The sequence below is a fragment of the Ixodes scapularis genome, unplaced genomic scaffold, assembly GCF_016920785.2.
Source record: "Ixodes scapularis isolate PalLabHiFi unplaced genomic scaffold, ASM1692078v2 PGA_scaffold2__306_contigs__length_199485367, whole genome shotgun sequence".
NCBI lineage: Eukaryota > Metazoa > Arthropoda > Arachnida > Ixodida > Ixodidae > Ixodes > Ixodes scapularis.
Window position 1 is genome coordinate 151149292 of NW_024609857.1, and position 26553 is coordinate 151175844.

Consider the following 26553-nt stretch of genomic DNA (forward strand, 5'->3'; position numbering starts at 1 on the left):
AGATATAGTCCCGAGAGCAGCGGGTAGGTATGGATTGGGGGCAGGACGGGGATCAGGGTCGGGATTGCGGCGGGTAGGGCTATCACTCCCACTTTTTCAGTGTTTTTTTTTGTATTTTTTTCGTCGGTTTTTATTGGGGATGTTCCCGTTTTTGTTTAGGGACGATCTGAGGTAGAGGCCGCGCGTGCCCCCTGTGATCCTGTTAGAGCAACGCGCTCCAGGTGTATCTGCCAGGTCCTGACGTGGTCGACCGAGCCTGTCAGCTCTTCCCCTCTTCCCATTCCGTCAACACAGACACACGTCCCTCTATTCGTGGCCATATAATCTTCTCGGTAATTATCTTAGTTTGCGTGGTTGCGTTTTTTTTTTTTAAATAAAAAGAGCATCTTTATAAATTATTTAACGAGAGGAAGTTGCGTCGTGTCACTTTTAGACAGGAAAGTTCGTCAGCTCCAGTGGCCGTCTGATGTCTCCCCTGTTAAGGAGAACCTTAGCCAGTGCAGTACGACTGCTCGTCTGAAGTGTTTAACGTGCATCACGCAGTAGTGATACCAGTCCGCACGCCTGTACGATGCTCATCCTGATCGAAACGGGGAGGGGTGAGGATTAAACCCAGGACCCCTGAGTTATGCAGAGCGAGCTTTCGCACCACGTGGTCCCAGCTGCGGTGCGCTAGTTCAATCGGCCACCAATCGCCCGAACGACAATCTGCCAGTGGGACATACAAGCTGCTTGTATCGTTTCCGTTCAAATGATCTCGTGTTTGGATTCCGGCAAACCTCATATATTGTCGGTTGTCCTGGTTAAATGGTCATTAACACCTCCCACGTATACGTGTACGTGGGTCGCGTATTTTGATTCGACAATCTGCGTTGTTAACCTCAGTGTGACGGGAAGCTTCGGCTGCCTCCCCTAGTTCCTGATTCAATATATCTCTCTGTGCGATTTCTCGTTTACTGTCACGATCGAGACCACCCTCAGACAGGCAGTGCTTGTTCCGCTTTCCGGCGTCCCTTTCAGCGTGCCGCTTGTTGTTTCGGGATAAAATACATGTGCGGGTTTTTTTTTTTTTGTTTTTAATTTGTTTCCGGTGCGGATTATGCGACATTACGTGTTTCGGTGGTTGTATGTTTGTCTAGTGGTATAGAAGATCCCAATACGTACAGAAAGTAACGGGGCGTGGTAGAAACAGTTTTACTGACGGCGCATGAATTCCTAGCCACTTCGGCAAGCGAGGGAAGCAGGTGCGCCAAGGGTATCACCGATTAAAATGGCCGCTGGCGGAAGTCTTCTCATAGAACTGTGAATAAAACCATCGAGCCTGCAACTGAAGCTCAGCAAAATAATTAATGCACGGAGCTGTAAAACGCGAGTCACAGCCCGAGAACGTATACTGCAAGTTAGCGGGACTTTGGGCACCAGTAAAGCAAACTATGCCTTTCTCTGTGTTAATGACGCCTCAGCTTGTATTTGCTGTGCCACAACCACCCTTCTTCGGCAGCTCTTCACCTTACCCACATAGAAATTACAGAGAATATGCAAGCGAGTTGGTGAACTTTCAATATTGTAAAACCCAAGACTCAAGACAAAAAAAAAAAGAAGACAGAGCTGCACGACTGAGCTCAGAGTGATCCGCAGGTTGTGCAACTCTTTTTGCAGCTCCGTCACAACTGTTTGCATATTTATTTGTTAAGGTTAACCTGCATCGCCAAAGAGCCATTATAGATATCGCTATTATTACGCTAAGATATTTGGATGCGCTCACGAGAGAGGGAGTCATCAATCGCCACTATATTATGACATATTTGGTATATGAATTGGGAAAAAAAATACTACTTAAAAACGCCACATAACAGATCCATTTACTGCGCCTGTTGCGAAAGTGTGACTAAAAATATTTACTTCGTAAGCCCGTACTGACGTTTGTTCGTTTTCTTGCGTTATACGCGATCGAGGAAACGGGCTCGTCAGCCCAGCTTCGTTTCTACAAAGCTGAGTAAGACTTAACATTTTACCATTCCAAATACACACACACACAAAAAGGTGACGTTTGAATTTCTTGTACGAAGTTAGCCGTTCCTCATACCCCATAAACTTCCCTTGATTGGTGGACTTCCGAGCTTAGTGGATTTCAGGTTGCGTGTCCATCGCGGACAGGTCCCTTACCGGGCAGCAGGGCCTCTTGTAGCGCGATGGCGCTCCTGTCCGAAGGCAGCTGGGAGTTCCAGAGCAGGAACCGCTGCAGCTCTTCCCGGTCCTCGGAGTGGACGAGCTCGTACACGCTTTGGTGGCAGATGTCTGACTGTCGGACAGGGACGAGGGACACGCATCTCACACACGGGGCCCACAGGCGCCGCCCGAAAGACACCAGCGTTCAGCCACTGTCACGCCGCTAATATACATCGTACCAACGACAGTCTGCAGTCCCTGTCTGAGGCTTGTTGCTTCCTTGTGTGACGTCACATTGGTCACACACGATACTGTGTGCAGACATGGACGGAGCGTGCATGAAGCAAACACGCTTAGAGCATGCGTGAGGCGTTACCGGAGATAATTCCTTCATCATGTCTGCAGCGAGCGTCGTGTCTTTTCGTACGATGTATAAGTAGTTTGACTGCGGCTTAAATGATGCAACAAAGAAGACGGCGAGATATATCTCCTGAGAGGCATGCCTGCTAGGCCTAATACAGGGCAATGAGAGAGAAACAACGATAAAGGTACTAAACCCAGACCCGGTGAGGAGAGTCAGCGCTTGAATGCCAAAGGGTGCTACCTGGCTCGACCTCTCACACGTACTATACTACGCAACTGACTCGCTATACCAGTGTCACTGCTTGTGCCGCATGAATTTGCAACTGCATTTCATGATCGTGAATAAATACTGCGTCTCTTCACCGAGTTCTTCGTGCTATAAAACAGCGCTGCATAAAAAAAAAGAAAAAAAAAGAAAAAAGAGTCAAGATTACGGAGTTGTCAAGGTAGGTACAGCCGTCTGTTAGCCATAGAACAGGACGAACATATTGCAACACCTAGCGGCCACAACAAGAATCCGTGGAAGGTAGGTGGAAAAGGTTCCGCCGGGGTTGCCCATAGTGCACACGAAGCTTGCGAATCTAAAATGGCGCTATTCGGGACTGATAAGCAAAGAGTAGAGCTCTTCCAAGTTAGACGTGAAACACAAAAGCGCACAGAACGATAGGATCGCCGCTTCCTCTAAAGGGAATGAAGTCGTAAGCATATTGCAGGATGCGCTGCTAAGCTTATTAGAATACAGTATAAAAATATTTTACAGTATACCATCTTTAGTTTGCCTCTGCCGATCTCTCTTTCTGTTTCTCACTTTCTCTCTGTCTTTTTCTTGTCAATATGTTCACTTTTTCTTCAAGTGTCGAGCAACCATGCTACAACTCTCCACTGGAAAACGTGCATGCCAGAGTGGCTATGACATACTTTCTTTCCAGCGGATCCCCAAGTGGCTGGTTCGAATGTCGGCTGAAGTGCCCGCAATTTGACGGATGCTTCTTGTGGGGAAAGTGCCGTGTGACTGAGATTTCGGTTGCTCGTCAAAACGTCCTCAGGTTGTCGAAATGTATCCTCAGTCTTCTGCTGGAGCGTACCAGATGCCCTTCATCGCTTTGGAACGTAAAGCGATCCAATTTGAATTTTCTGTTTGATTTTTTTTTCCAGCTCTACTCTTTCTCTAAAGTCGACATGCGCGTGTATGTTCGAATATCCTAAGCGTGCTCAGAGGAACATTGTTGAGTGTCACACTCATGCCATGCGTACACCTCTTGTAAAACCAGATTGCATGCGTTTCACAAATCGTTGCTCTTGCAGCTGTGCAAAGCGAGTTTAGCACAAAAGCAATCAAGATCGACAAAAACAAAACAGAAAGCCCCTTGCATGACAGTACGCAATTCGATTGGTCCGCAGCTAATATGGGTACCCCATGGGGGCGTTAATTACAACGATCGCAGTTGACTCGCTTTATTTATTTTTTATTTTTGGGGGGGGGGGGGGGGGGGGGTTGGAGGCGGTGGGGGGGTTGCTTAATTGATGTCACCCGTGATGGACGGTTCACGGGCCAATGACCACGGGCACTCGTTCCTGGCTTCCGTTGCCCCTCTGTGCGCATATGCTATAACTTACGTCCTGCCGAACGTCCGTTTCCCCTTCGATTCCCCAGGTGCGCGCTTACCGACGTTTGTTCGTGCTGCCACCGCGTCAAAGTGCGCACTCATCGATGGCGCTAGCTAGAAAAAGTTCTCGCATTGGAACAGTGCACTTCCTCTGTGCTACTCGGAATTTGACTAGTTGAAATCGAACCCTATAACGAGCATCTTTGGCGTGACTTTCACCGAGGCATTTCCAAAGTATGAAATTTTACCTCGCCCGTGGTTTTATTGCGAAGAAATTAATACAAGTAAAGCGCAATATTTTTAGGATGCGCTGTTTAAGAGTTTTAATTTTAAATTTAATACCCCAAAAAGATGAGGAAAAAAACCTTGTCGAGTGGTGTAATTTACACTACAATAAGAAACGTGAAAACAAAAAGAGCCGCGGGGATTCGCGAGGCCTTCTACTCCGATGCTTTGGGTGCGTAGAGTATGCCTCATCATAGCCTCCTCTATACTCACAAAGCCTGGCAGTTCGACGACGGAGCCATAGAGTGCCCGGACGCAGATTTGGAGCGCGAGGATCTGGTAGCACAGAGCATCGAAGTGCCATTTCTCGGGGAACCTGGACGTCAGCGCACAGCTTTTGCAGGGACGAGGACCCGAAAAACACTTGTTCGCTCGGGAGAAGTGTGTTTCGGCGTTTCGCCGCAGCGGGGCGCCAGTCACGTGGCTCTCCTCTCATCCGTTGTCTGCCGTCCACCTCTTTCATTTCGGCGGCCGCTTCTCGTGGTGATCTGCCAGGCTTTTTCAGTATATAGGAGGTTATTGCCTCATCATAAGGTCACTGACGGAATGAGAACGGCAGGATGTGTCTTCCGAACGCCAAGCCTCCAGCACGCGCTCCATGCCTTTCGCCCCCCCCCCCCCCCCCCCCCCCCTTTGACTGCACGCGCACGCTCCAAGTGCACGAGCTACAGAAGCGTTGTCATGCGCGAGTCCCACTAGAGCGACAAACAGAAACAAAAGACAGCGACAAGCCTCAAACCAGAGTCTTTCGCGATTTCACAGGCTTTGTCGAATAAAGGAGCCTATGCTCAAACCCGATAATCATGCCCGTGAGGGTATCTTTTGCAGGCTGGCAATTACTCGTGCTTACTTCACGAGCACCGAACGAGTAAACGCCTGCCAAAGGTACCATGCAGCGCGAGCATGCTACATGTGTTGGGAGGCTTGTCTGTGTCGTTTGCTTCTGTTTATCGCTCAAGTGAAACTCGGGCATCAAAGCGTTCTCACCTTGCCAGTGCCTATGCAAAACACGTCGAACTAAGGCAACCAGGAATACCGTGGCTACTTTTTGCAATTTGCTCGACGAGGAAGTGAGAGGTTGGGTCGTATCGTCTGCCTCGTGTCGCTCACCTGATGAAAGCCCAGGTAGGTTTCGACCGTGTGCGAAGCGTAGAAGACTTCTCCGTCACAGGTCAGGATGAGCAGAAAGCCGTTCAGCGCCTGCAGGAAACAAATGGAGCACCTTTAGAACCACATGTTTCTGAAATCACGGACGTGGTGTTGTAGCGCGGTATCCCGACCACAAACCTTATCGTTTTTTTTTTAATTGGCTGTGTTGAGCTTGCATACAGTTATAACTAAGTTTCAGATGACGCATTATACCCTTATAAACTTTTACCTTGTTGTCTGTTTGCTCGTAGATAAATTTTGTTTCATAATAGTGGCATATGTGTCAAAATCAGTTGCCCGTCCTTCTTTGGCAAACAGTCTGGGCATACCTCCTGGCCACAACTCTGTCATATTCAGTTTAAAAGAAAGGACGCCGCATCGTTACCCGCATTAAGTTGTAGTAGGGCTTCTGTTTTATTCGCTACACAATCCCTATGCGCCGAGAATCTGATGGAAAAGAGGAGCCGAGAGGGGGCGTCAGAACGCGGAGCTCTGATGGGAAGGATTAGTGGGTAGACCTAAAGCTAGCTGCCTTTGTCTGCACTGCACTCGTCGAACTCGTTGGAACGCGGAACGATGGCTTTCGGCGTTTGGCTCTGGTGTTCGAACGCGTTAGATGAGTGCAGTGAAGACGAATGCAGCTAGCTTTAGGTCTATCCACTAATCATACGAACCAGTGCTCGGCGTTCTGACCTCTCTCGTCTCTTCCTTTACCTTAGTTTTAGTTTCTCGGCGCATTGCGCTATTAGTATTCTGGTGGGGACTCCGAAGCGTCAGGTAATCGAGGGATGACAAGATATACATTCATTTATCTTAAGTTAAATCGTCAATGCCGCATAGTTATTATAACGTACACTAGAGGTTCATCTGGCGTTTGCGTACGGTTTCAAATTTGAAGCAGACGGCCACTTTGAAACTGACTTCCGGTTATGCATTTCTGTGGAAAAAAAAGTGGGTGCATCTTCTTTTTGCGCTTGATTATAAGAGAGAATATTACGAATAATGTCTACGTACAAGATAGCCTGGGACATTTCTTAGTCACACACGGTCAGTTACTGCTTTTTTATTTGCAATTAATGGTATTAAATACTTAGCTAAAATGGCATCGTGCATGTATTTATGTAAACTGTCCGACACTGTTAGCGCAAAAACGACACGGGCGCTTTTCTGCAGGGGGTTTTACGTGCCAAAGCTATGAAGAGCGTCTTCAAAAAAGAAAAAAAGACGCCAAGAACCACGCACTAACACTGGGTCTGTACCTAGCTGCGCATGTAGACGATCAAAATAAAGTAAAGCCAAGTAATGAGTGCGATTTGAAATAAGTAACTTTCGTTTTATTCACTCTCCTGCTTATGTAGGGATGCAAAGGAAAGTTCGTTATAGCTAGGGTTCTGCGTTTTCGGTTTCTATTTGTTCAAAATTCGGCGTACTTTTTTCGGTGTTTATTTTAAAATTCAGTTTTCGGTTTTTTTCGGCGTATATTTATGCCCGCAAAAATTTATCGGCTTTTTTCGGTGAATAAAAAACAAACACCAACGGACACCGGATCAGATGATCCTTATACGTAGCTCTGATATTTGTGATCACTCAAAGAATAACGGCACAGATACATTGAAAAAGAAATGGACACTTCATTTGGCAAATGTGTGCAACTGTAAAAGAAACAAGAAAAAAAACGCAGAAGTACAAACAAGTCAGATATGAAGCCTATGCCCCGAAAACATGGAACCTCACCTTCTGTACATCAGGAATACGTGATCTCATTATAGTACACACAAACATGTACTTTCCCAGGTTCTCCTTCTTGATCCACACCATTTCTTTCCTGTTAATATATGACCCTGAGCTTCGAGAACGCCTTCTCAACGCTAACACTGGACGCTGGCAGGTTGAGGAGATGACGCGTTGCCTGAGCCAAAATCGCCGGAAGAGACACGGTGCGACGTTTTGAAGCACAACACAACATGCAGAGCTTGCATCCAGTAAGTCTTCCTCACAACGAGTTTGAAAACACGCTCGCCACGGCTCTGCGGTACGACTGGACGGTAAAAGTGACCTTTTCCGGTTAAAACTGAATTTTAAAAAATGGATTGGACGAAATTTTGTCGGTCTTTATCGGTTTAAATCGAAACTGCCGAACCTAAAAACTGACCTTTTCCGGTTAAAACCGAATTTCCGAAAATGGGTTCGGCGTACTTTTATCGGTTTTTATCGGTTTAAACCGAAAACTCCGAACCCTAGTTATAGCGTAAAAACTCATATCTGCATGCTCGAAAGCTTTTAAAATAGGGAAAATACAGAAAAATCTTACCGCCCTATAAATTCAGGACAATAAAAAAAAAAAAAACAGCAGCGTTTATAGTGCGCTTTCTTTGACTTTTTTACGCGTTTTAACCACTCGCAAATCGGGGTCCTTTTAGTGGCATAGAATTATCTCCGATTATCAATATTAGCATCATCGATATAACGGCGCTTCATGAACAAGTGTTCTTTTCGACTGTTATTCTTGCTTGGATTCTCCGCTAGTCTTTACACACTTGCCGTGGAACATAGGAGTGGACGCGGAATACCGAGAAGTTAAACAGCCTACTGGTCGGGAAAAATAGTGTAACAACAGCAATATCACTTTTATATGAAGGCTGTACGATTTAATTCCAGCAAATTCGGACGATACGACGCACCGTATAGTTATTAATAAAACAAACTGATTTGACACCTCTAAATGACAACGCACAAAAAAAAAAAAAAAGATTAAAAACGCTCTACAAAATCATCACGGGTGATCTCCACGTCAATACAGACAACCTTATTGGCTTTTCCGCATGAACAAATACTATAGGCCTTCCACACAAAAACAATAGATAACTTCCAGATTCGCCTTGAGTGCTTCAAATATTCATTTTTGTTCTCGAACCATATCAGATTGGACTAACCTACACATCAGCATCCATCACGCCGACTCACTTGGCAGTTTCCAGCACCAGCTGAACGTCTCTTTGTGAACAGTTTGTATTCTGTTCTCCATATACACTATGCGGAGTGCAAGTTCATCTGCTTCTTGCAGAGGTGTTGCGATGATGTCAGAACGCCGAGCTCTTATTGGCTGATTAAAAAAAAATTGTGGGTAGGTCTCAAGGCATCTAACGTTGAGGTCTACCCACTATCCTTTCAAGGAAAGCCAATCAGCGCTCGGCGTCGTTATGACGTCACAGCAACTACTGCGCAACAAGCAGACGTTTGCTCTCCGCGTATGCATTTTGTTTCCTTTTACCAACGACATTTTGTCTGTTTCTCTTCTTTCTACCCTTGTAGGGTAGTAGTAGTGCGAAATAAATAAACAAAAAAAAATAATGCCAATAAAGTTACGTACCACTCGCTACGATTCAAGTAAGAAAGGTAATTTCTATCATTCTCCGGCGAAGAGACAAAATGCAGGAGCGTTTTCCCAAAGGAATGTGCAGGAGCACCGCAAATTTGGACTGGTTGTTGTCTGCTTCGATTTCAAACCAGAAGTCCCATGGACACAAGCGCCAGTTGAAACTCTAGCGAACATTATAATAACTCTATGGTCAATGCTAACTCGGGACCAAAAGGGGAATCTATTATTGCTGCATTTTACCGGAATTCCTTGGCTGAAAGTCTATATCAGCGTATGCAGGGAACAGTTACATCTACGTTCTCAGAGTATAAATTACTCCTATGCTGCTGCTCAGCAAATAACCGGGAAGAAATGCGGGGAAACATTCACACATATATATATATTTTTTTAATAAGCACCTTCGGCAAGATTTGACAAGTGTTATTTCTCTGGATAACAACACTCAGTTCTAATTGCTGCGTTTGACTCGATGATGTTTATTCTGACGTAGCTACTCTACAATTTAAAAGTGCGATGTAATGCTGTTGTTGTTGTTTTGTTTTGCTGAATATTGTTTGAACACGATTCCTGATGTTCTCAAGATATGAGTTTGTTTTAGCTCCACTACCTAATTCTTACAAAAGAAGGCATCGGTAACAATGAAGCAATTGAGCAGTGTTAAATAGAAGCCGAAGAGGCTTTTGAAGCGGCAACCATTCGGGTCCGCTTCATAAGATCGCACCTTTGCTTCTCGATTAATACCAAGAGCGCTGATGACCAAGCGTTATTTGAGATTTAGGCTGTTTAGGTTATTTGGAATTTAGGCTAGAGGGGGAGGACTGATCTTACGGCCACAGCGAGCTTCCAATTAAATTTCTTTTTTTCACAAAGCTGCGCTTGCTCTTTTCGGGGAAGCGCAAATCACCTTGCGCACAAACAGTGTTGTAGACGCTCTTCATTAGTAAAATCGAGAGCCAGTTTTCAATCTTGCCCGTTTTAGAAGCTAGTTTTTGTTGTGAGTACTCTTGAATGTCGATGCAACGAATCGCTTCACTCGAGTTTCATGCGTGGGTTTTGTTATAAAACTGGTAGAATCCTCTTTTTAAAAAGAGCGGAGCGAGAACAAAATTAAGATATTACGTTTAATATTGAGAAGACAGCCACCCTCAGGTTCACTCGCAACTGCAGTAAGGCTGAAGATAACCGGAGTCGCTCTTCAATGGACTGTTTGTTTATGCGTGTTTAGACAAAAGAAGGCACGCAAGGCGAATTCAATTTCAACATTTATATACCTATAGCTAAACAAAACACGAGTACGACTCCATTAGCGCCATTCCAAAAAAAAAATAGCAAACGGGTTTCTGTTATAGCTTGACCCACACAAAACTACGTCGGTGGTGTTTCTCGTTCCTCGTAACGCGTTCTAGAAACGAGGTTCCGTGCAACGCGTTTTTCAGACTCCAATCAAAAGATAGTCATGACAGCGTTGCCAGATTGAAAAGATGCTTCGGCACCAAATTCTGGCCGAAATTTCACCAGGTTTCACCAGCACTAAAATATCGCGTCTATTACGTATTTCCAATTCCTTCAGCTTTTTTACGCATGCACTCGCAAAGGGCAGCTTTCAGGAGGTTCACTAATACAAGGCATCGCAGCACAATAAAAAAGGAAGAAAGCAGACATGGTGGCGCATTATCATCATTGTTACTTTTTAAAAATCATGTTTATGAGATGTTGGTGCTGGGTAGTCCTTAGACGGAAAATTCAAATTAATGAAGGTCACCGACACGTAATAAAGACCACATAATATTGCACTTCAAGACACTTGCAGTCTAAATTAAGCATACATTCTCTGCTCAGCAGTAAGAAAAAGAAACGCATAAAAACGAAGTCGAAATACAACACCATGATAAACTTCAGTTCATAACAGGTTTTGAAGTCAAGCTTCAAGAAACAAAACTGATAAGCATGACATCTAGTCACATAACACTTCACAGAAAGTCTAGTCACACTTGCACGGACTATATCTCTTGACATATAAAGCACATCCATGACATCCATCGCTGATATCCATAAGAATATGGAACATAAACAAATAGGTTACATAAATACACTAACAAAAGGCTAACAAAACGGTGTAAAATTGATTAATGCAAGTGACAAGCCATTCCTGAAGATTTTTCACCAGTTTTCACCAGATATTGTCTGGTGTAGCCGTTCCGGTACATCAACACCAGTAGCCCCCCAATTTCACCAGATTTTCCAAATCAGGTGCCGGATTTCACCATCTGGCAACGCTGAGCCATGACGTGCTGCACGATCTCGACACGAGAGTGCAGTGCCGAAAAGCAAGCACCTCTGGGACCAATGCGGTTTCATCTCCGCCGCATCCCCCGTGCCTTCACAAAAAGGGGTTTCACCTTTTGTCCGAGCCGTGAGCAGCGGCAGACCCCGCATTTATTCGTTCCTCCTCCTCCCCGCTCTTTCCAGCGGCTCCGGTCCGCGACGTTCCGAGTCCATTGATTCCCCATTGGGTGGGCGCCGCGACAATGCACCCGAACAAAAAGAGAAAATTCGGGAAGGACAGGAAGAGTAGATGAAGCGGGGAAGAGAGAGGCGTATTTGCGAGTGCGTAAGAGGAGGAGGAGATGGGGCAACTCTGTTCCGCCCCCTTCCACAGTCGCCTGGATTCAGGGCCGTGGATCGATCCGATTCTTGCGCTCGTCGCCCCAACCTCTCGAGGGAACGACCGAAGAACATCATCTGTGGCTGCGAGCGGCGCGGCGGTCGTCGGGTCCGCGCGCGCGCCCCCCGACGGAGAAAAAGAAGGGGGGCCGTCGAAGGGAGAGAAGCCCTCGCTCCATTGCTATGTGTGCTTCTTGTTCTTCCTGAATCGTTCTTCTGGGTTTGGCGGTGGCGGACCCCCCGCCCCGTGTGTAGACATTCCCGGTGGTTTACTCTGCCTCTCTTCGCGTTGGCCCGCGCCGACGCTGTTATGTTGGGCCGCCGCCGACGCGCAATCCGCCCGCGGCCTTTCGATGGGAGGGCAGGCGTACGATTGAGACGTTCTGGCGTTGCCTATGCGGCCGACAGAGCGACTCGAGGAGCGCGGAACAGACTGAAAATTCTTCTCTATCTTCTTTTTTTTCTTTTCGTCCTCTTTCCGTTGACGTTGTATTTTCATTCGTATTTGTGGGGAGGTCGGCAAATGCTCGATGCCAACGCGGAGAAAAGACGCGACTTGCTTTGTGGTTGTTTTGTACCCGGTCGCCGCTTACGCATTTTTGAATGGCGCCGGCTGGAGTGTTAAGTAGTGTTTTACGATGCGACATTCTTTTGGTAAAAATACGCTAGGAAGAGAGCGGTTTGATAAGCGCCATACGGTAGAAATAACGGAGAACGTGCATCTTGTAAATCTGATACTTAGAAACGGAAAAGTGCTCAGCACTCACAGATGTGTGTTTAAGACCTGCGTGTGTGAGTCCGTTGTCCACTTTTCTGTCTCGAAGTCTCGGGTTTTCGAGATGTTGACCGTACGGTAGCATATACGGTACAGATTCACTATAATAGTAGTTTTCGGTAGTTTTCGCCATTCGAAAATAACATTCTGAGGAGTAAATAAATGTTGTGGATTCCGGAACACAAACCTCGTTTTAAGAAAAGATTATCCTTCCCGACATTTTTTTTTTTCACTTTAAGTTAGATTGAGACTATGAGACCAACACAAATTAAATGCACAATGGATATGCACGAGCTATTCATAAAATCTTCACCAATTTTAAAAATCGTGCGAAGGACACTGTTTATGCCAAATGTATTCTTGAGACAGATATATATTACGGAACTGTCAAAGATACGTAAACTCTTTTGTTTCAGCTATTTGTTGTTAGAAATTGCTTCCTTACAATCCTTCCAAGAAAAGGCGCAATATATGTCTTGGCTCATTTAAACCGAATCGGCTACACAGACTCCACGGAAGCACAATCCAAAGTATGAAAAACGTCCACCATCACATCAGCATATATTCACCAGTGGCGCGAAAACCAATCAGCGCGCACGATCAATGATTTAATCTGACGTACTTGATCGACCACATCTCTTTATTTTGCACTAATCCCTGTCTCCATAAATGTCTCGTCACATTGGCGAATAGCCTAAGGGGGGCAGGGGGGGGGGGGGGATAGTTGGTTTCGTTAAGTTATAGTTGCGGACTAAAAACCGCTTTTTATTTTTTTGGGAAGGCCCGAAACGTAGGAAAAAGGTAGTATCAGCGTAAACTTTTGCACCCAGTTTATAGCCTGCGAAGCACCAGATCACCTCACCGCAAACATTGCGCTCTGTATAATTATTTTTCAGTTTAAATGGAAAAACAATAATGTATAGACACCCTGTATATTTCCGTTCGCGTCCTGTATTTGTGGAACATTGAAGCGGTCGCACGGACATGCAGCAGTGCATCCGTCCCGGGAATATTTTGTTTATGTTGTCTCGCTTTTGTCCTTCCGGTGTGCCCTTGCCTCCGCGACTATTTGCTTTATTCGTGGATAGAGGAAGAGAGAGAGAGAGAAGAGGAGGGGGAAAGTTACCTGCGCAGCCGGACCGACATTTTACCTCGGACGCCGTAAATCACCTTTCCTTTGTCCCCGCTGCGGCCGCCCATAAAGTCCCGCACTCGGGAGCACTTTGGCTGACGCGCTATAAATAAGGGCCAGGCCGCATACTGTCACGCCGCTTACTGAAGACAAAAACGGTGTCTCGTAAAGCGAAAAGGCTTACGGGAATGTTTCGGTAACAATGTTGAAAACGGGTCTTTTTTTTTTTTTTTTAGATAAAAGTTATGAGCAATTAAAACACGGCATCATTGAAGGGTAACAAATAAAACAAACAAAAAAGTATACCTACTCATTACTGGAGAAGGTGAAAAGAACGAAATATTTTATGTGTTCCTAATAATGACTATTTCGGTTTCAGGATCTTGGTGTTGTAAACCTGGCGGAACAATAATTATTGGTTGCGCTTGTGAATAAATGAAGGTACTTGCCGTCACAGCGTTGTGCAATGACCACAAGGTGACGTCGATAGTAATGCATTACGCCGTTGCGGACGAAGAAAAGTATAGGAGAGAATAAGAAAGTTATTTCCTGCCTGGATAGAGCGTATTATTTTCGCTGGTGGTCTAGTTCCGTTGTACCCAATCTCTACGCATTAAAGCCCACCTGAGTGTTTGCCAGATGAGATGCGACCCTCCAACTTTCTGCGCATCACGAATCCCAGGAAACGTATGTCTCCTTTCAGTACGGTAATAAAGTAGTCGATAAAAACGTCACACGAAGGCAATTGAGCCTACCATTTATTATTTTTTAACACTTTTTTTACCTCGCACTTGCAATGTTAACTGAATGAAAGGCAACCGGAGAGATCATCTGTTCAGGAACGAAATATTTTATAAAGCTTACATTGCAATGAAACAAGCCGAAATGTTATTATAAGAGATGACAGTGACTTCTATCACGTGACAGTGAAATGTCAGCGCTCGGATTTATTATATTTATCGATCAAAAAGTTATGTCAAAGGTGTTTCAGTGATCTTCATAGCTGTACTTTCTTTTGACGTGCTGTTGTTGATATTTTCACTGCTTGAGACTGCTTTGTTTGCTGGCAGCAGTGTTGGATGTTATGGTGTTCTTGCTTTGTGGTTTTGAAAAAAAAAAAAAAAACCACCAAACATAGACGAAAAAAAAAAAGTGGCTTGTGCAATTATTTTTTTAAGAAATACGCGAGTAGCTAATTAATGAAAAAGGCAAGTATTTCAGAAAATGATGAAGCTAAGTCATTGGCTGTGATTATTTTGTTATTCTCACTGGTTCGCTGTCTGCGTGGTCCGCAAAAAAGCAAATAATTAACTTTTTTTATGTGCGCTGCAATCAGAGAAAGCTGCGAGATGAGCTCAGGTTGTTGCGAGAAAGATTCGTCATCTGGTGGCACTATTACCAATACCCATTTTTATTTGATTAACACAAAGCGGGATAGAAAAAGGCAATATAAATTAATTCGAAGGTTGGAGCAGTGCGCGAAAAGTGACTTACATTGATTAGTGCCGCATAACGCACAGCCTTCGCAGAGATAACCACGACATACGGGATTTTCCTGCAGAGTTCAAGATATGGATGACACGGAGTTATACGATCCTAAGTTTTACGATTCAAATTTCAAGTATTTTTTTTTTCTGATCTTTTTTTTTTTAAATTCACATTAAAAACAAAAAACAAGATTTTAAATTATGCGATTAGTCTTCGTACTCCTAATGAAACTATCGCAATTAAAATTATATATTATAATCTCTAATATCCTGAGGTGTCTTTTTCTTTTGGAAGGGGGGGGGGGATAAAAGTTTTTACTGGTACTAAGGTTGTTTTGTTTTTTTCCGTATTAGCAATAATTGCTCGTTCAAAAAAAAACTAAAGGTTTGAAAGTGCGGACGTACTTGAGATTTTCGCATTCGAAAACAAGCATTTTTAGTGGGTACTCGCAAAACTTCGAACGCAGAGCGGTCCACATTAACTGCCTTGAACGAGGGAAGTCCGTGCTTTCAGGGTATACGCTCCTCAAACTTTGAGGGAAAGACCGGCCTACATTAACCGTGTTTACACCGACCTAACAATACGTGACCGTAGAAGACAAAGAAAGCGCATTCTATGCAACGCCAACCAAATAACAATACAAATGCACGCACACTCGAAAAAATGCCAATGAAAACAAAGCAACAGTCATCAAAGTTTTCTTTCGTTCCTCGCGGGCGACTCGTAAGAGCCACATGGCGAAAGGAGGGGAAACCACGCAGCTTCCCTAATGGGGAACACCATAAAGTCGTCGTTGTTGTTCCTCTATACTGGTACGAAAAGGGCAGTGCATGCTAGCTCCTTCTTCCCTTTGCATTTTCATTCTTCTCGAAATTTTTGCTTTTGTTCTGTGTTTGTTCCTTTTATTTTCTTGCGCCTTTCTACAACCGTCTTCGAACGACTTCTTTTTTTTTTCTATCTTCCTTTTACAGAAAGTGGCGTCGTTCGCGATCGTTTTCCGCAACCATCAAACAACCGAGTTTCAGCATTACAAAACACAAAACGCCAATGTTTAAAAAAGAAAGAAAGCTATATCGACATGTCCTAAAAAGAGAGAGAAAAAAAAGTTTGAGAGCCAACATACTTTGCAGCACGTTCACGAGCGTAGGAGAGGACGCCTGATAAGATCCACCGGTCAGCCAAGTTGTGGCCGCCTGTTACAGCGCTCTGACGCTGTGTAGTGCCGTACCGCCTTTTACGAGTAGCAGCAGCCAACCGACATCACGGTGCACATCTTAAAGAAAGACACGGTGTCCTCCGCGCTTATTTTTTTTTATGCTATGCGGCAATCTTCTTTCCAAAAGCTGCACCGTCACCGCAGTAGGCGACGTAAAGGTCGTCGTTACTTCGCGCCGTGCGTTCCTTCTATCTGCAGTAACTTTCGTGGCTTTTATGTCACGGTGACGTCTATGAATATGGTCACGGGATCTGCAACGGAATATTTTTTATGTTACGCATTCGGCTATGGCGTTCCTCCTCTGCCCAGGCATTCTAGTTGCAGACGGGTTAAGAGCCCAGCAGGAGCTTCGCCTCCAGCGCGCGCTCGTTTTCGTCCGCTGTGCTTTGACTAAGCGTGCGGCGTAGTATTTTCAAAGGCAGACAACTCGTTCTGTAGGCAGGGGCGTCTACTGCATTCTCAGCCTGTCATCGACTATAAACTGGTTCCGTTTTGTTTGTCAATGAGAGCCAGGTTCTCGCTATTCAGTTGCAACCCCCCCCCCCCCCCCCCCTTTACCGCTCCCTTACGTCGCCACTATTCTGCCACTAGAGCAGCTTTCGGGTAAAGCTAAAGCTTTTGCATTTCCGTGCATTTGCTTCTGTTGGTTTTGATTCAAAACTATTACACTTTTTTTTTTTTTGTTAGTTCAGATGCGCGCCGTTTGTATGACTAAAATGCGCGCACAGCGACAACTTCTCATGAAAATGCGTTAAACCGACTGTCCTCAACAGGTATCAACACGCCCGGAAAGAAATGTTGTTAGGCCTGCCTTTTATCGGAAGAAAACAAAAACATCGGTATTTATTCCCCCTAAATCATTTCCGTACTGCCCTGGTCGACCGAGCCCGAGCCGCGGGGGTCGCCAATGGGCTGCTGTACTGATAAGTCCACCTAGTGTTTCTGAGAGGTGGCCCCCTCCGGGTTACCTCAAACTTCCTCTTTGAAATATACCTGTGTAATAAAGTTTTTTAGACCGACAGACTGCTGAGAAACGGATCAGTTCTAGGATGCACACTCATCAAGTTGGAGACCGCACCAAGTTCTGTAAATATTTGACGGAATATAAAGACCATAAAATTAGGTTTAGAGTTTGTACAAGTTAAAGAATAATCAAATTTGTTCTCCACGTCTGCATTTCTGTGAAATCAGCGCTACCAAAGGTCGATGTGCGAAGCGACCTCCTGCCAAGGCCGCCGTTTGCACGAACACTCACGAAACACTTTTACTGAGGCTCCCCGCTCGTAGAAAACAATCTAACCTGAAAACAGAATCCACTTACTAAAGTTAAATGTGCTTAACGTAAATGCGAGAAAACAATGGCTCTATCGCATCTCGTAAGTACGCGAAATTCCTTCGCAATTACCGCGAAGCAGCGTGGGCATTTTTCGCGACCTGCGGCTTCTCCGCAGCAAGGGCGTATGTGCGGAGAAGCGCGCTTCTCAGGGTGACGTGAGCCCGAACAAACTTAAAGGGCAACACCGCTCAATTCCGAAGATTTCGGGATAATGAGTGATTTCGAATTAAAAAGCCCTAGTAAAAGACACTACGTCGTTTGATTCGCGAAAAATGGTATATACATTTTTAAATCTAATTTTAAACACGAGCGGAAATCGAAACCGAAACTTCGGCTCCGTCCGGCAACATTGGCCTCGGGCCGCCAAGTACATGGCCATCACGTGGTACGAGATGTTACGTGATCCTCGGCCCAACGTCGGGCGGGATGGGGGTGGGCGTGCGTGCGGCAGGCGCGAGTGTCGTCTGCATCGCACTCTTCGTCACGTTTTGGTGTCTACGGCATTCGACGACGTCTGCACAACTGCGGCATAAGTCTGCGACTCTGCGCTCGTGGTGTCCATAGTGTGGACGAAACTCCGAGAGGCAATAATCACAAACGGTGAGACGACGACGGTGATTGTGACGCGGAAGACGGCGGTAACGGCGGGACCACGGCGGGCGGTTGGTCTGCTCCTAAGAAGCGCGCTGCGCAGGCGCGAACGCCAATCACGTGGACACCGCTGAGTGCCGAGAGGCAACGTTGCTGACGTCATGCGCTACGCTCGATCGCAGGAGTAAAAACAAGCAAAAGGGGGCCATGATGATGACGTTTAGCTCAATGTTGGCTCTGCCCATGCCGTAGCCTTGACTGCGCTGTTGGTTGCGCCTGAATTCGCCCGCTCGAGTCAGCCGATTTCGGCAACTTGGCGAGTTGCAAAGTTTGCCGGACCGTTTAAGAAACATTTAGACAGAACTGCGTCGTAATATTTGACGTGTGGTCTTCCTAGGCGATACTGAAGAGGACTGCATTGTTTTTCAAAACCAAAAATGAAGCATTGTTGCCCTTTAACACTCTCTCCAATTTCTACGGAAAAAAAGAAAGAGAGAGAGAGAGAAAAGACGGGACACGGTTTTTAGAAAACACACCACTAAATATAAACACGAATGCGTTCTCACGCGTCATTATTAAGTGTGAACTTGAATATTTAAATTTGCGAGAACTGAACTGATATTTCAAAGCAGCGCAGCGAGAATTCAGCGAACTTTGGTCAGCCATTTTGGTTTTCGTTTATCGAACCGAGTGAGATAAACATAACTCTGGCTACATATTCTATACTGCGTTTCACTTTAAGTGTGAGCGTAGCAGGAGCTACAATAGCGGGCCCCGGGCTTTCGGCGTCCCTGCCAAGCACGCGTGCTCGTGCATTGCATGCACTGTTCAGGGCCGCATGCTCGCGCTTGTAGCATCGGCTACGTCTAGACTTAAGCTGACACGAAGTTTAGACGACATCCCGGATGACGTTCACCCGTAAGATATTTCATACCAGTTCACCTCAGGAGTTGAGGGTCACGGGGTATGAGACTCGAACGTGAGCGCGGGTGCTTAGAAGGAGCTCTCTTGGACTAGAGCTCGTACACAGAAGGCTTTTGAGAATTGCTCCCAAGTGGTTTTGTTTAAAACGTTGCATAAAATTTTTAAAATCTGTTACCGATAGGGTACCCATATAAATTTATTATCTCGAGTTGTATGTAAATCAACTTATAGCCTGTCCAGAACAACATATTAACACTGTGTAAGCTCGCTATCTGCAAACGTGAAGTGGCAATATATAAAACAAATTGTTCAGCCTTTCCACTCTCGTGAAGAAGGAAAACCAACGGAGCTGTACTCGATACACTAGAGAGTTTTAGTAGATCGTTCCGATACCTCCAATAGCCCCGATAACGATACTATGCATGCGCAAGGGAGGCGGTGGCGGAGTATCGGGATATCGTTATCGGAGTCATGGGAACGATCTACTAAAACTCTCTACTGTGTGCTTCTTCTTCGTCGCCGTCTGTCTTTCGCGCTGTTTCCCACGATGATTTCCCACCAACGCGCCCAACTATCCATTCTTCTATTATAGCTGGAAGGTTGGCGCCACCTAGGAGCGACGGCGGAAACCATACTGGTTGTGTGCTTGCCGCCGTCGCTTATAGATGGCGGTAGCTGTCCAGGTAGGTTTGTGTCGACATACCGGACACGATCCTGGGGAACCTAGCCCTTAACAACTCCACTGTAAATAAAAAACAAAAAAACTAATACAGTCATTAAATACATTTTTGAGTCATTCAGTGGTTATGTGGCATTTCAAGCATAAGAAAAAAAAAGTGTTCGCGGTGATTTCAGGGTAATGACATCGTAATAATTTTGTTCTCGCGAATCAGTTATCGAACGTTTACAAGACCAAGGATCACTGACATCTCTCAGTGCGAGTTTTTAGCTGTGCCTTGTAACTCCCTGCTGTTGTAAACTCAGAGCACTGAGCAGCCCTCTCCGCACTGCTCAATGCTGCAAAAAACAAAAACAATACTCCGCTTCAAAAACAGGCACATTATGAAAAGTAACTTAAGACATTGATAAAACCTCAGCTCAGCTTGGAGCGATATATACTGAGAGGGCTTAGCTCGTGGGACATGATTTCCGCTAAATCTAGCGGTCTTCAAAGGACGCAAAATTTCCCTGTTTTTGTCAGACTCATTCATCGCGCTACCACACCGATTGCCGCGGCTACTTCAAAAAGCCCTCACACCAGACAACAAAACCGTAAAAGCTCGACTCCATAGAGCAAAAAATAAAAAAAGAAGGAAAAGCGACAAATTTTATCCGGCGACGTTTTCTCTCAGAACTGTGGATATTGCGTCGCGCGCAAACCCAACGTGCCGCTGGGTGAAGTTCGTAGGTTGTTCGCTGCATGGTTGTTTCATAAAGTTTAGACTTCGGCCAGACCAAGAACATCATGAGTACCGAAGCGTCGTTCCAATGAGACAACAACGACCCATGCCCGACAATACCGTTTCCCTTTCCCGACCGCGTCGTTCAATAAGGCCCGTGCCAGGGCGGCAGCAGCTCACCTGCAGGATGAGGTCTCCCTCGATGAGGGACTCGATGTACAGAAGCTCCCTGCTCTTGTGCGGGTGGCCGTCGTGCCGCTCCAGGCCGCGGTGCAGGGACGCTGCGGGGGCACAGACCGAGAACACGACCGTCAATTATGCGCGAATATCTTATATAATGCCTCAGCATTTTTTTTTGTTCAATACAATACAACACAATACCGGGCGCCTGAAGCAGCGGCCAGGCTCTTTAAATCGGCCGCAAAATTCGGTTTCTTAACCTATCGCGCTACGATTTCGTGCAGCGCTGCCCACAGGTGGTGCATTTTTTCTACAAAATATGCAAAGAGTGAACTTGCCTGGGGAAAAAGTGCAAAAAGAAAAAAAGGCTTAAGTCCTATGGAAACGCAGCGAAGCCACCGCCCTCCAAACAATAGGGAGCCCTATGGATTGAAGACCAGAATCTTCGTTGGGTTTCCATAGTAGTTAAGCCTTTTTCTTTATTTGCTTTTTCCTCCCATAAGTTCGCTCTTCGCAAATTTTCTAGAAAAAATGCACCACCTGTGGGCGACACTGCACGAATTCATAGCGCTATAGGTTAGAAAACCGAATTCTGCGGCCGATTTAAAGAGCCTGGCCGCTGCTTGAAACACCCGATACAATACCATACAAGAATAAATATTTCCCTGCAACTTAGAAAGCTTCGCTATTTTTGGTTTTTTGTGGCGCTTGGTGGCGCTCTTTGGCGTGACCTGCTATTAATGCCTCAGCACCTATTTGCACAATACTACAAAAAACAATACCCTACAAAAACAAAATATTTCTCTGCAACTTAAAAGGTTCCGTAGATTTTTTTTTGTGTGCCGCTCGGTGGCGCTCTTTGGCGTGAGGTTTTCCTAAAAAAATTACGAAAAGATCTTACGGGCTGCGAAAATTGCAATTTGTGAAAATGAATACAGGAAAAGTGGCGAGAGAACAGATGGCGATGACGGAAGAGGTAACCTAAAGGAGCCTACGCCGGTGCCATTTTCAGTATTTGTGTATATGACCCGTGCTTTGTCCGTACTCCAAAGCGACGAAGTGATGCGTACCGGGCTGCGGAGATAACAAACAGGACTGTGTGGGCATGTAGATATTAAAATTGTCTATGCAACGTAAAGAAACAAAAACGCTTTTTTTTTTTTTTTTTTTGCAATCTAGATTTGCGAGGTTGAAAATACGGGAAGAAACATATTGTTCTTGCTTGGTGAAGTGGACAGGGCATCCCATACAAACGGTACGAGTGCCCACGTATGTACATTATGGATAGGTTTTGCTTACGACAACAGCGAAGGAAAACCGAGCCTTTATGTAGCGAGACTTATTAATATCTGGAGCTTTTCTCCCGCAGTTTGTTTCGCACCAATCAGGCGCGCCCGTACAACTGTAGCGGACGACTTGCCTATGGCGTAGTTATCGATTCCGGGGATACCAGCGTTGCTCATAGTCGCTGAGAGGTCGAGAGACGCAGCAGAGCGTGGCGATCCCCGAACATCTCAACACTGCTCCGAAGCCAATCATATTGCGGCATTAGTCGAGGAGAACGCCCAAGAACCAATCAGAAAACAAGAAGGCTGGGCATAAAGAAAAAAAAACCACACCCTACGGTCTTTAAGCTGACGGCGACTCAGAGTGCTCATTCATCCTGGCAGCTAACGCTGAATAAGTAACGAACTGGTATGCCTCAAATATTTTGAGAAAGAACTCATCCGGTCGAGATATTTAATAATTTGCTCCGACTCATTCCTCGGATATCATAAAGTGCTTAGACGTTGCGTTTAAAGTTGACACGCTGTGTAACAAAACCTTTGGTTAAATATAGGTCGGGAATGGTGGAGTTCCGCCCGTATTCGCGGGGTCAAACCAAAGTTGTTGACCTTCAAAATGTCAGTAAAGTCCTAAAAGTTAACGTGGCATATGATGTTGTTTAATCACAACCCATAATCCTGGCACATGCCAAGCACGTAGCAAGGAAGGGAGGGAGGGGGGGGGGGGGGCGGGGGCGTGCCCCCTCCCCGAAATCTTTTATTTTGCTGGGACCTCCTTTCCCCCTCCCCTCATACAGCATTTTGTCATGAGCGCCCCCCCCCCCATACTTATAGTGACATTGAAATGTATACTGTTTCATGAGCGCTACTATTACTGTCAATGCTGTGGCTCCTCCAGGAACGTGGACTTATACATTTTTCAAGAAAGCGACACTTCGCACATTGTACGATCCTTGTTTCGAATTATCACAACGAATGGACTAAGCTGAAGTCATGCAGCGTTCAGGATAATTGAATATTGAATCATATTCAAGAATCGTTTTCCTTTGTTTTTAGGATAATAAAAATTAAAAGAGAGTTTTACCTTACATCCACAAGCCTCGCAGGTCATCACAAGAAACTACCTTCATCTCAACATCTCGGAACTACGTGACCGAGGAACAATAAAAGGGGAAAAACGCACAAAGATCTCAATTGGGTCATTTGCATAATCTTGATGTTGAAGGATGTTGTCGAAATGTAACCAGAACACCCGCATCATTTCCGGAAGTTCTATCGTCATTTCCTCGTCCTTCCCCCATTGGCTCCACAACGATATCTCCGCATCGTATATAGAGTGTCATCACGTCGTATTAAAAAAAGGGGCTGCACCTGTCTCAACTTTATGTCTACTGGTAGTGCGCGGCCCTGGTCGCGTCACCAGAATTCTTAATTTACTTTCGCTATACCTCGAATCAACATATCCGACAAATCGAAAGAGAAAAAACAATACAATTTCGCAATAACTGGACCAGCTTATCGGCTCAGTTCGCCTCCGAGAACACACGCGCTTGCCGCACGAAAGACAGCATCGCGCAAACAGGAGGCTTGACTAACGTAGCGTGCCCGCTGTTAAGCCATACTGCACCGCGCGCGCGCATAAGCACGGGCCGTTTCCTGTAACATAGCCTGCATCCTAATAGTTTCCACGCAGCACTGGGAAGCACAAACGCAGAAGAAACCATCTTTCCTCCTCCGGCGCGATTAACGCCAAACAATCCGGGCGCCCCGCTTACGTAAACCGCGCTAATCCCACCAGGAGGAAGAAAGCGCACCTGGTGAAATGGAGACTTTCTTCGTGTTGCACGCCCTTGGGCAGAGGAGCATTTGCGCTCTTCCCGATTAAGCAAACACTTTAAGAGAAGAGAAAACAAATATCGGAGCCCATGTTGCGCGCGAGTATATTTTGAATGTCGTACTAGGAGACGACGCAAGACGTTTTACAGCTAAAGGGGGGGGGGGGGGGGGGGGGGCAAAACGCCCCTTAAGCGTGCACGCATAGCGGATTAACGTCCGAGGAGAGCTCGGCATGCGCGCCCATGAAGAGCGAAAACATTCGTGTCAAAAAGACGAAAGGAAACGGAACCATTGAGGACACACTTTTCCTCAAAAGGTATTCGGCATATTTCCTCTTTTTTTCAGTGAATATTTGTACGCGTATTACTAAAGCAAAGAATTTGTTCTAAATAATTCTTAGCGAAAGAGCGTTTGCCTGCACTTATGTTAAGACAAGTTGCGACCGCGAGTCACCATTTTTTTTCTAAAGTCGGTTCCAAAGCTATGCGGAGCGCAAGTTTGTCTGCTTCTTTGCCGGGGTTGCGATGACGTCAGAACGCCGAGCTCTTATTGGCTGATCTAAAAGAAAGAAAAAAAAAATGCGAGACAGACCTCAAGCCGTCTAGCGTTGAGGTCTACCCACTATCCTTTCAATCAAAGCCAATCAGAGCTCGGCGTCGATTTGACGTCACCGCAGCTCCTGCGCTAGAAGCAGACGACTTTCTCTCCGTATACAAAGAGAAACTGATAGAGAGGAGGAAACGAGAGCGCGTGGGGAAGCCAGAGGGCCGAATTCATGATTGGCATGATTAATGGATCGATGCAAAACTTTGTCTCTGCTCAGAGTTCGAACGCGGACAGCAAACGCCAGACGCCGGTGTTCGGCGTTCGAACGGGTTCGAGCAGTGAGTAGGATTGAAGGCAGCTAGGTTTGTATCTACCCACTAATTATTCCAATAGAAAGAAAACAAATCGGCGTTCTCACGTCCCTACGCGCTCTCGTCTCCCTCACTTTCTGCCCGCGTCGTCCTTGAATTGCAACGCTTCGTGGGATGTAGGGGTGTCTCTGTGATTCGCGGTCGCACTCGCAGCGTTGTCAAACGTCAAACACCCCTAGCCTGATCTCGCAACGTAGTCGAGCACAGTCAAACGCGTCGCTGTTATGTGAAACGGAATGAAAGGCGCGGGCGCGAGAGCATAGCTTTGAAAATGTTTTAGTTGAACGAGCGATCAAGCAATAAGATCGCTTCGTAAGGTTATAGACGCTTTAAACACGCACCAAATTGAGCCGCCATTGCCGACCTTCACTCGTCTTACCGAGATGCCGAGCCACTGAAGCGGGCGTTGAAGGGCCTCCACAAAAGCCTACGCTGGGGAGAAAGACGCAGTAGCACCTAAAGTGGCAATAACCTGTCCTGTTTTGACAATGAGCAAGTGAAGTAAACGGTATCAAAGGGAACAAAAATTGAAGGCCGGTTATGGCGGCACCCATGCTAGCTGCCTGAAAGCATCTATTATACGCCTGTGCGGCTCGACCTTCCGACAGCGTTTCTCAGAACTTATGTGTGGCCAATGCTCCAGAGTTGAGCGGCTGACTTGTTTGAGGCAAGGAGCGCAGGAACAAAGCGCTTTTATGATAGGCCTTCAAGATTCACTCAGTAGACTCGGTTTCCAAGTGAGAGATCAACAATGAGGAACCGGTATAAAGAGCGCGTCTTGCACTGAGCGTGGCGCTTTACGAGTATATACGACATTTGCTTCTAGACAAGCGTTTACTGATTCTTGCGCTCCCTCCCTTCTCGCAAACCAAAACTCTACGGCACCAGTTCCACGTTCCGTGGCGCGCAAGTTTATTTCCTCGTGCGAACAAACTGCACACAATGCCACCATGCTCCTACACGCGAGCAATCCTGCCATGGAGTAGGCAGTATACAGCCTAAATTTAAGCCAATAAAGAAAGCAACTACTGACTTTCAGAACTCTACACACCCAGACAGGCTACACACACGTTTGCGGATACTCCACTACAAATACAATGCTGCATGCGCGCCATCCAACGAGCCCTTGCTTGGAGCCCCCTGGAGTCGGTGAGCGCCTTTGTGCGCGTTCCCAACAAAGAGGAAACAACCACGTCGGCTTCCCGTTTACCGAGCCGAACCCACACAACACCGAATCCCAAGCCGGCATAACAATAGACAAGGCAAATACGAAACGGTAAGCAACGGACAAACAAACACTAAGCAACACGCAGACGTTCCGGGTCCCCCTGCCCCGTGTAACGCACCGGTGCTGACGGGCAGCTGTCAACCGCCGGTCCGCGGGGGGACAACTCCTAATGAGTCTTAATGGCGGCCGATGGGGGGGACGTTTCGGGGGCTATTGGGGGGACGCAGTCGAGGGACGGTGAGCGGCCGGGACAGGTGGCCCGCAATCGTACCTCGACCACGGTCTGCGGGACATCCCCCTCGCCCCCTCCGTCTGCCTCCTTACCCCAAAATTAGGCGGGGGTGACCCAAGCCGTGCTCCCTATATATCCGTCGCGGTCATTGTTTCCCGTGCAGGCGTCGGCCGTTGACGTCGGAGATAGGCGACCGGACAGCCGTAATCGGAGCTAACGGTCAAGATTAGCCGAGGCTGTTTCTAAAAAAAAAAGCTCGTTCTTGTCGGCCTTGTCAGAGCTGCTTGATGCCTGCTTGGTTACGGATCGCTGTAGTAATGGATGCGACCCTACCAGCGACGTATAACGAATGATGCGCTGTGTAGCGTAACATAGCCTTACGCTACTTCCTTAGCG

The 26553-nt window shown here is 46.3% G+C and overlaps 1 protein-coding gene across 1 annotated transcript in view; it reads right to left on the minus strand.

The window, feature by feature from the left end:
• The window catches only part of LOC8030459 (aryl hydrocarbon receptor), a 127256-nt gene that overhangs the window by 46042 nt on the left and 54661 nt on the right, over positions 1 to 26553 (minus strand). Inside the window, exons 3-5 of the mRNA XM_029992351.4 lie at positions 20659 to 20759; positions 5535 to 5624; positions 2167 to 2302 (exon numbers count right to left, since the gene is read on the minus strand). Coding sequence (XP_029848211.3) covers positions 2167 to 2302; positions 5535 to 5624; positions 20659 to 20759 — 327 coding nt within the window. The remainder of the gene's footprint in view (positions 1 to 2166; positions 2303 to 5534; positions 5625 to 20658; positions 20760 to 26553) is intronic.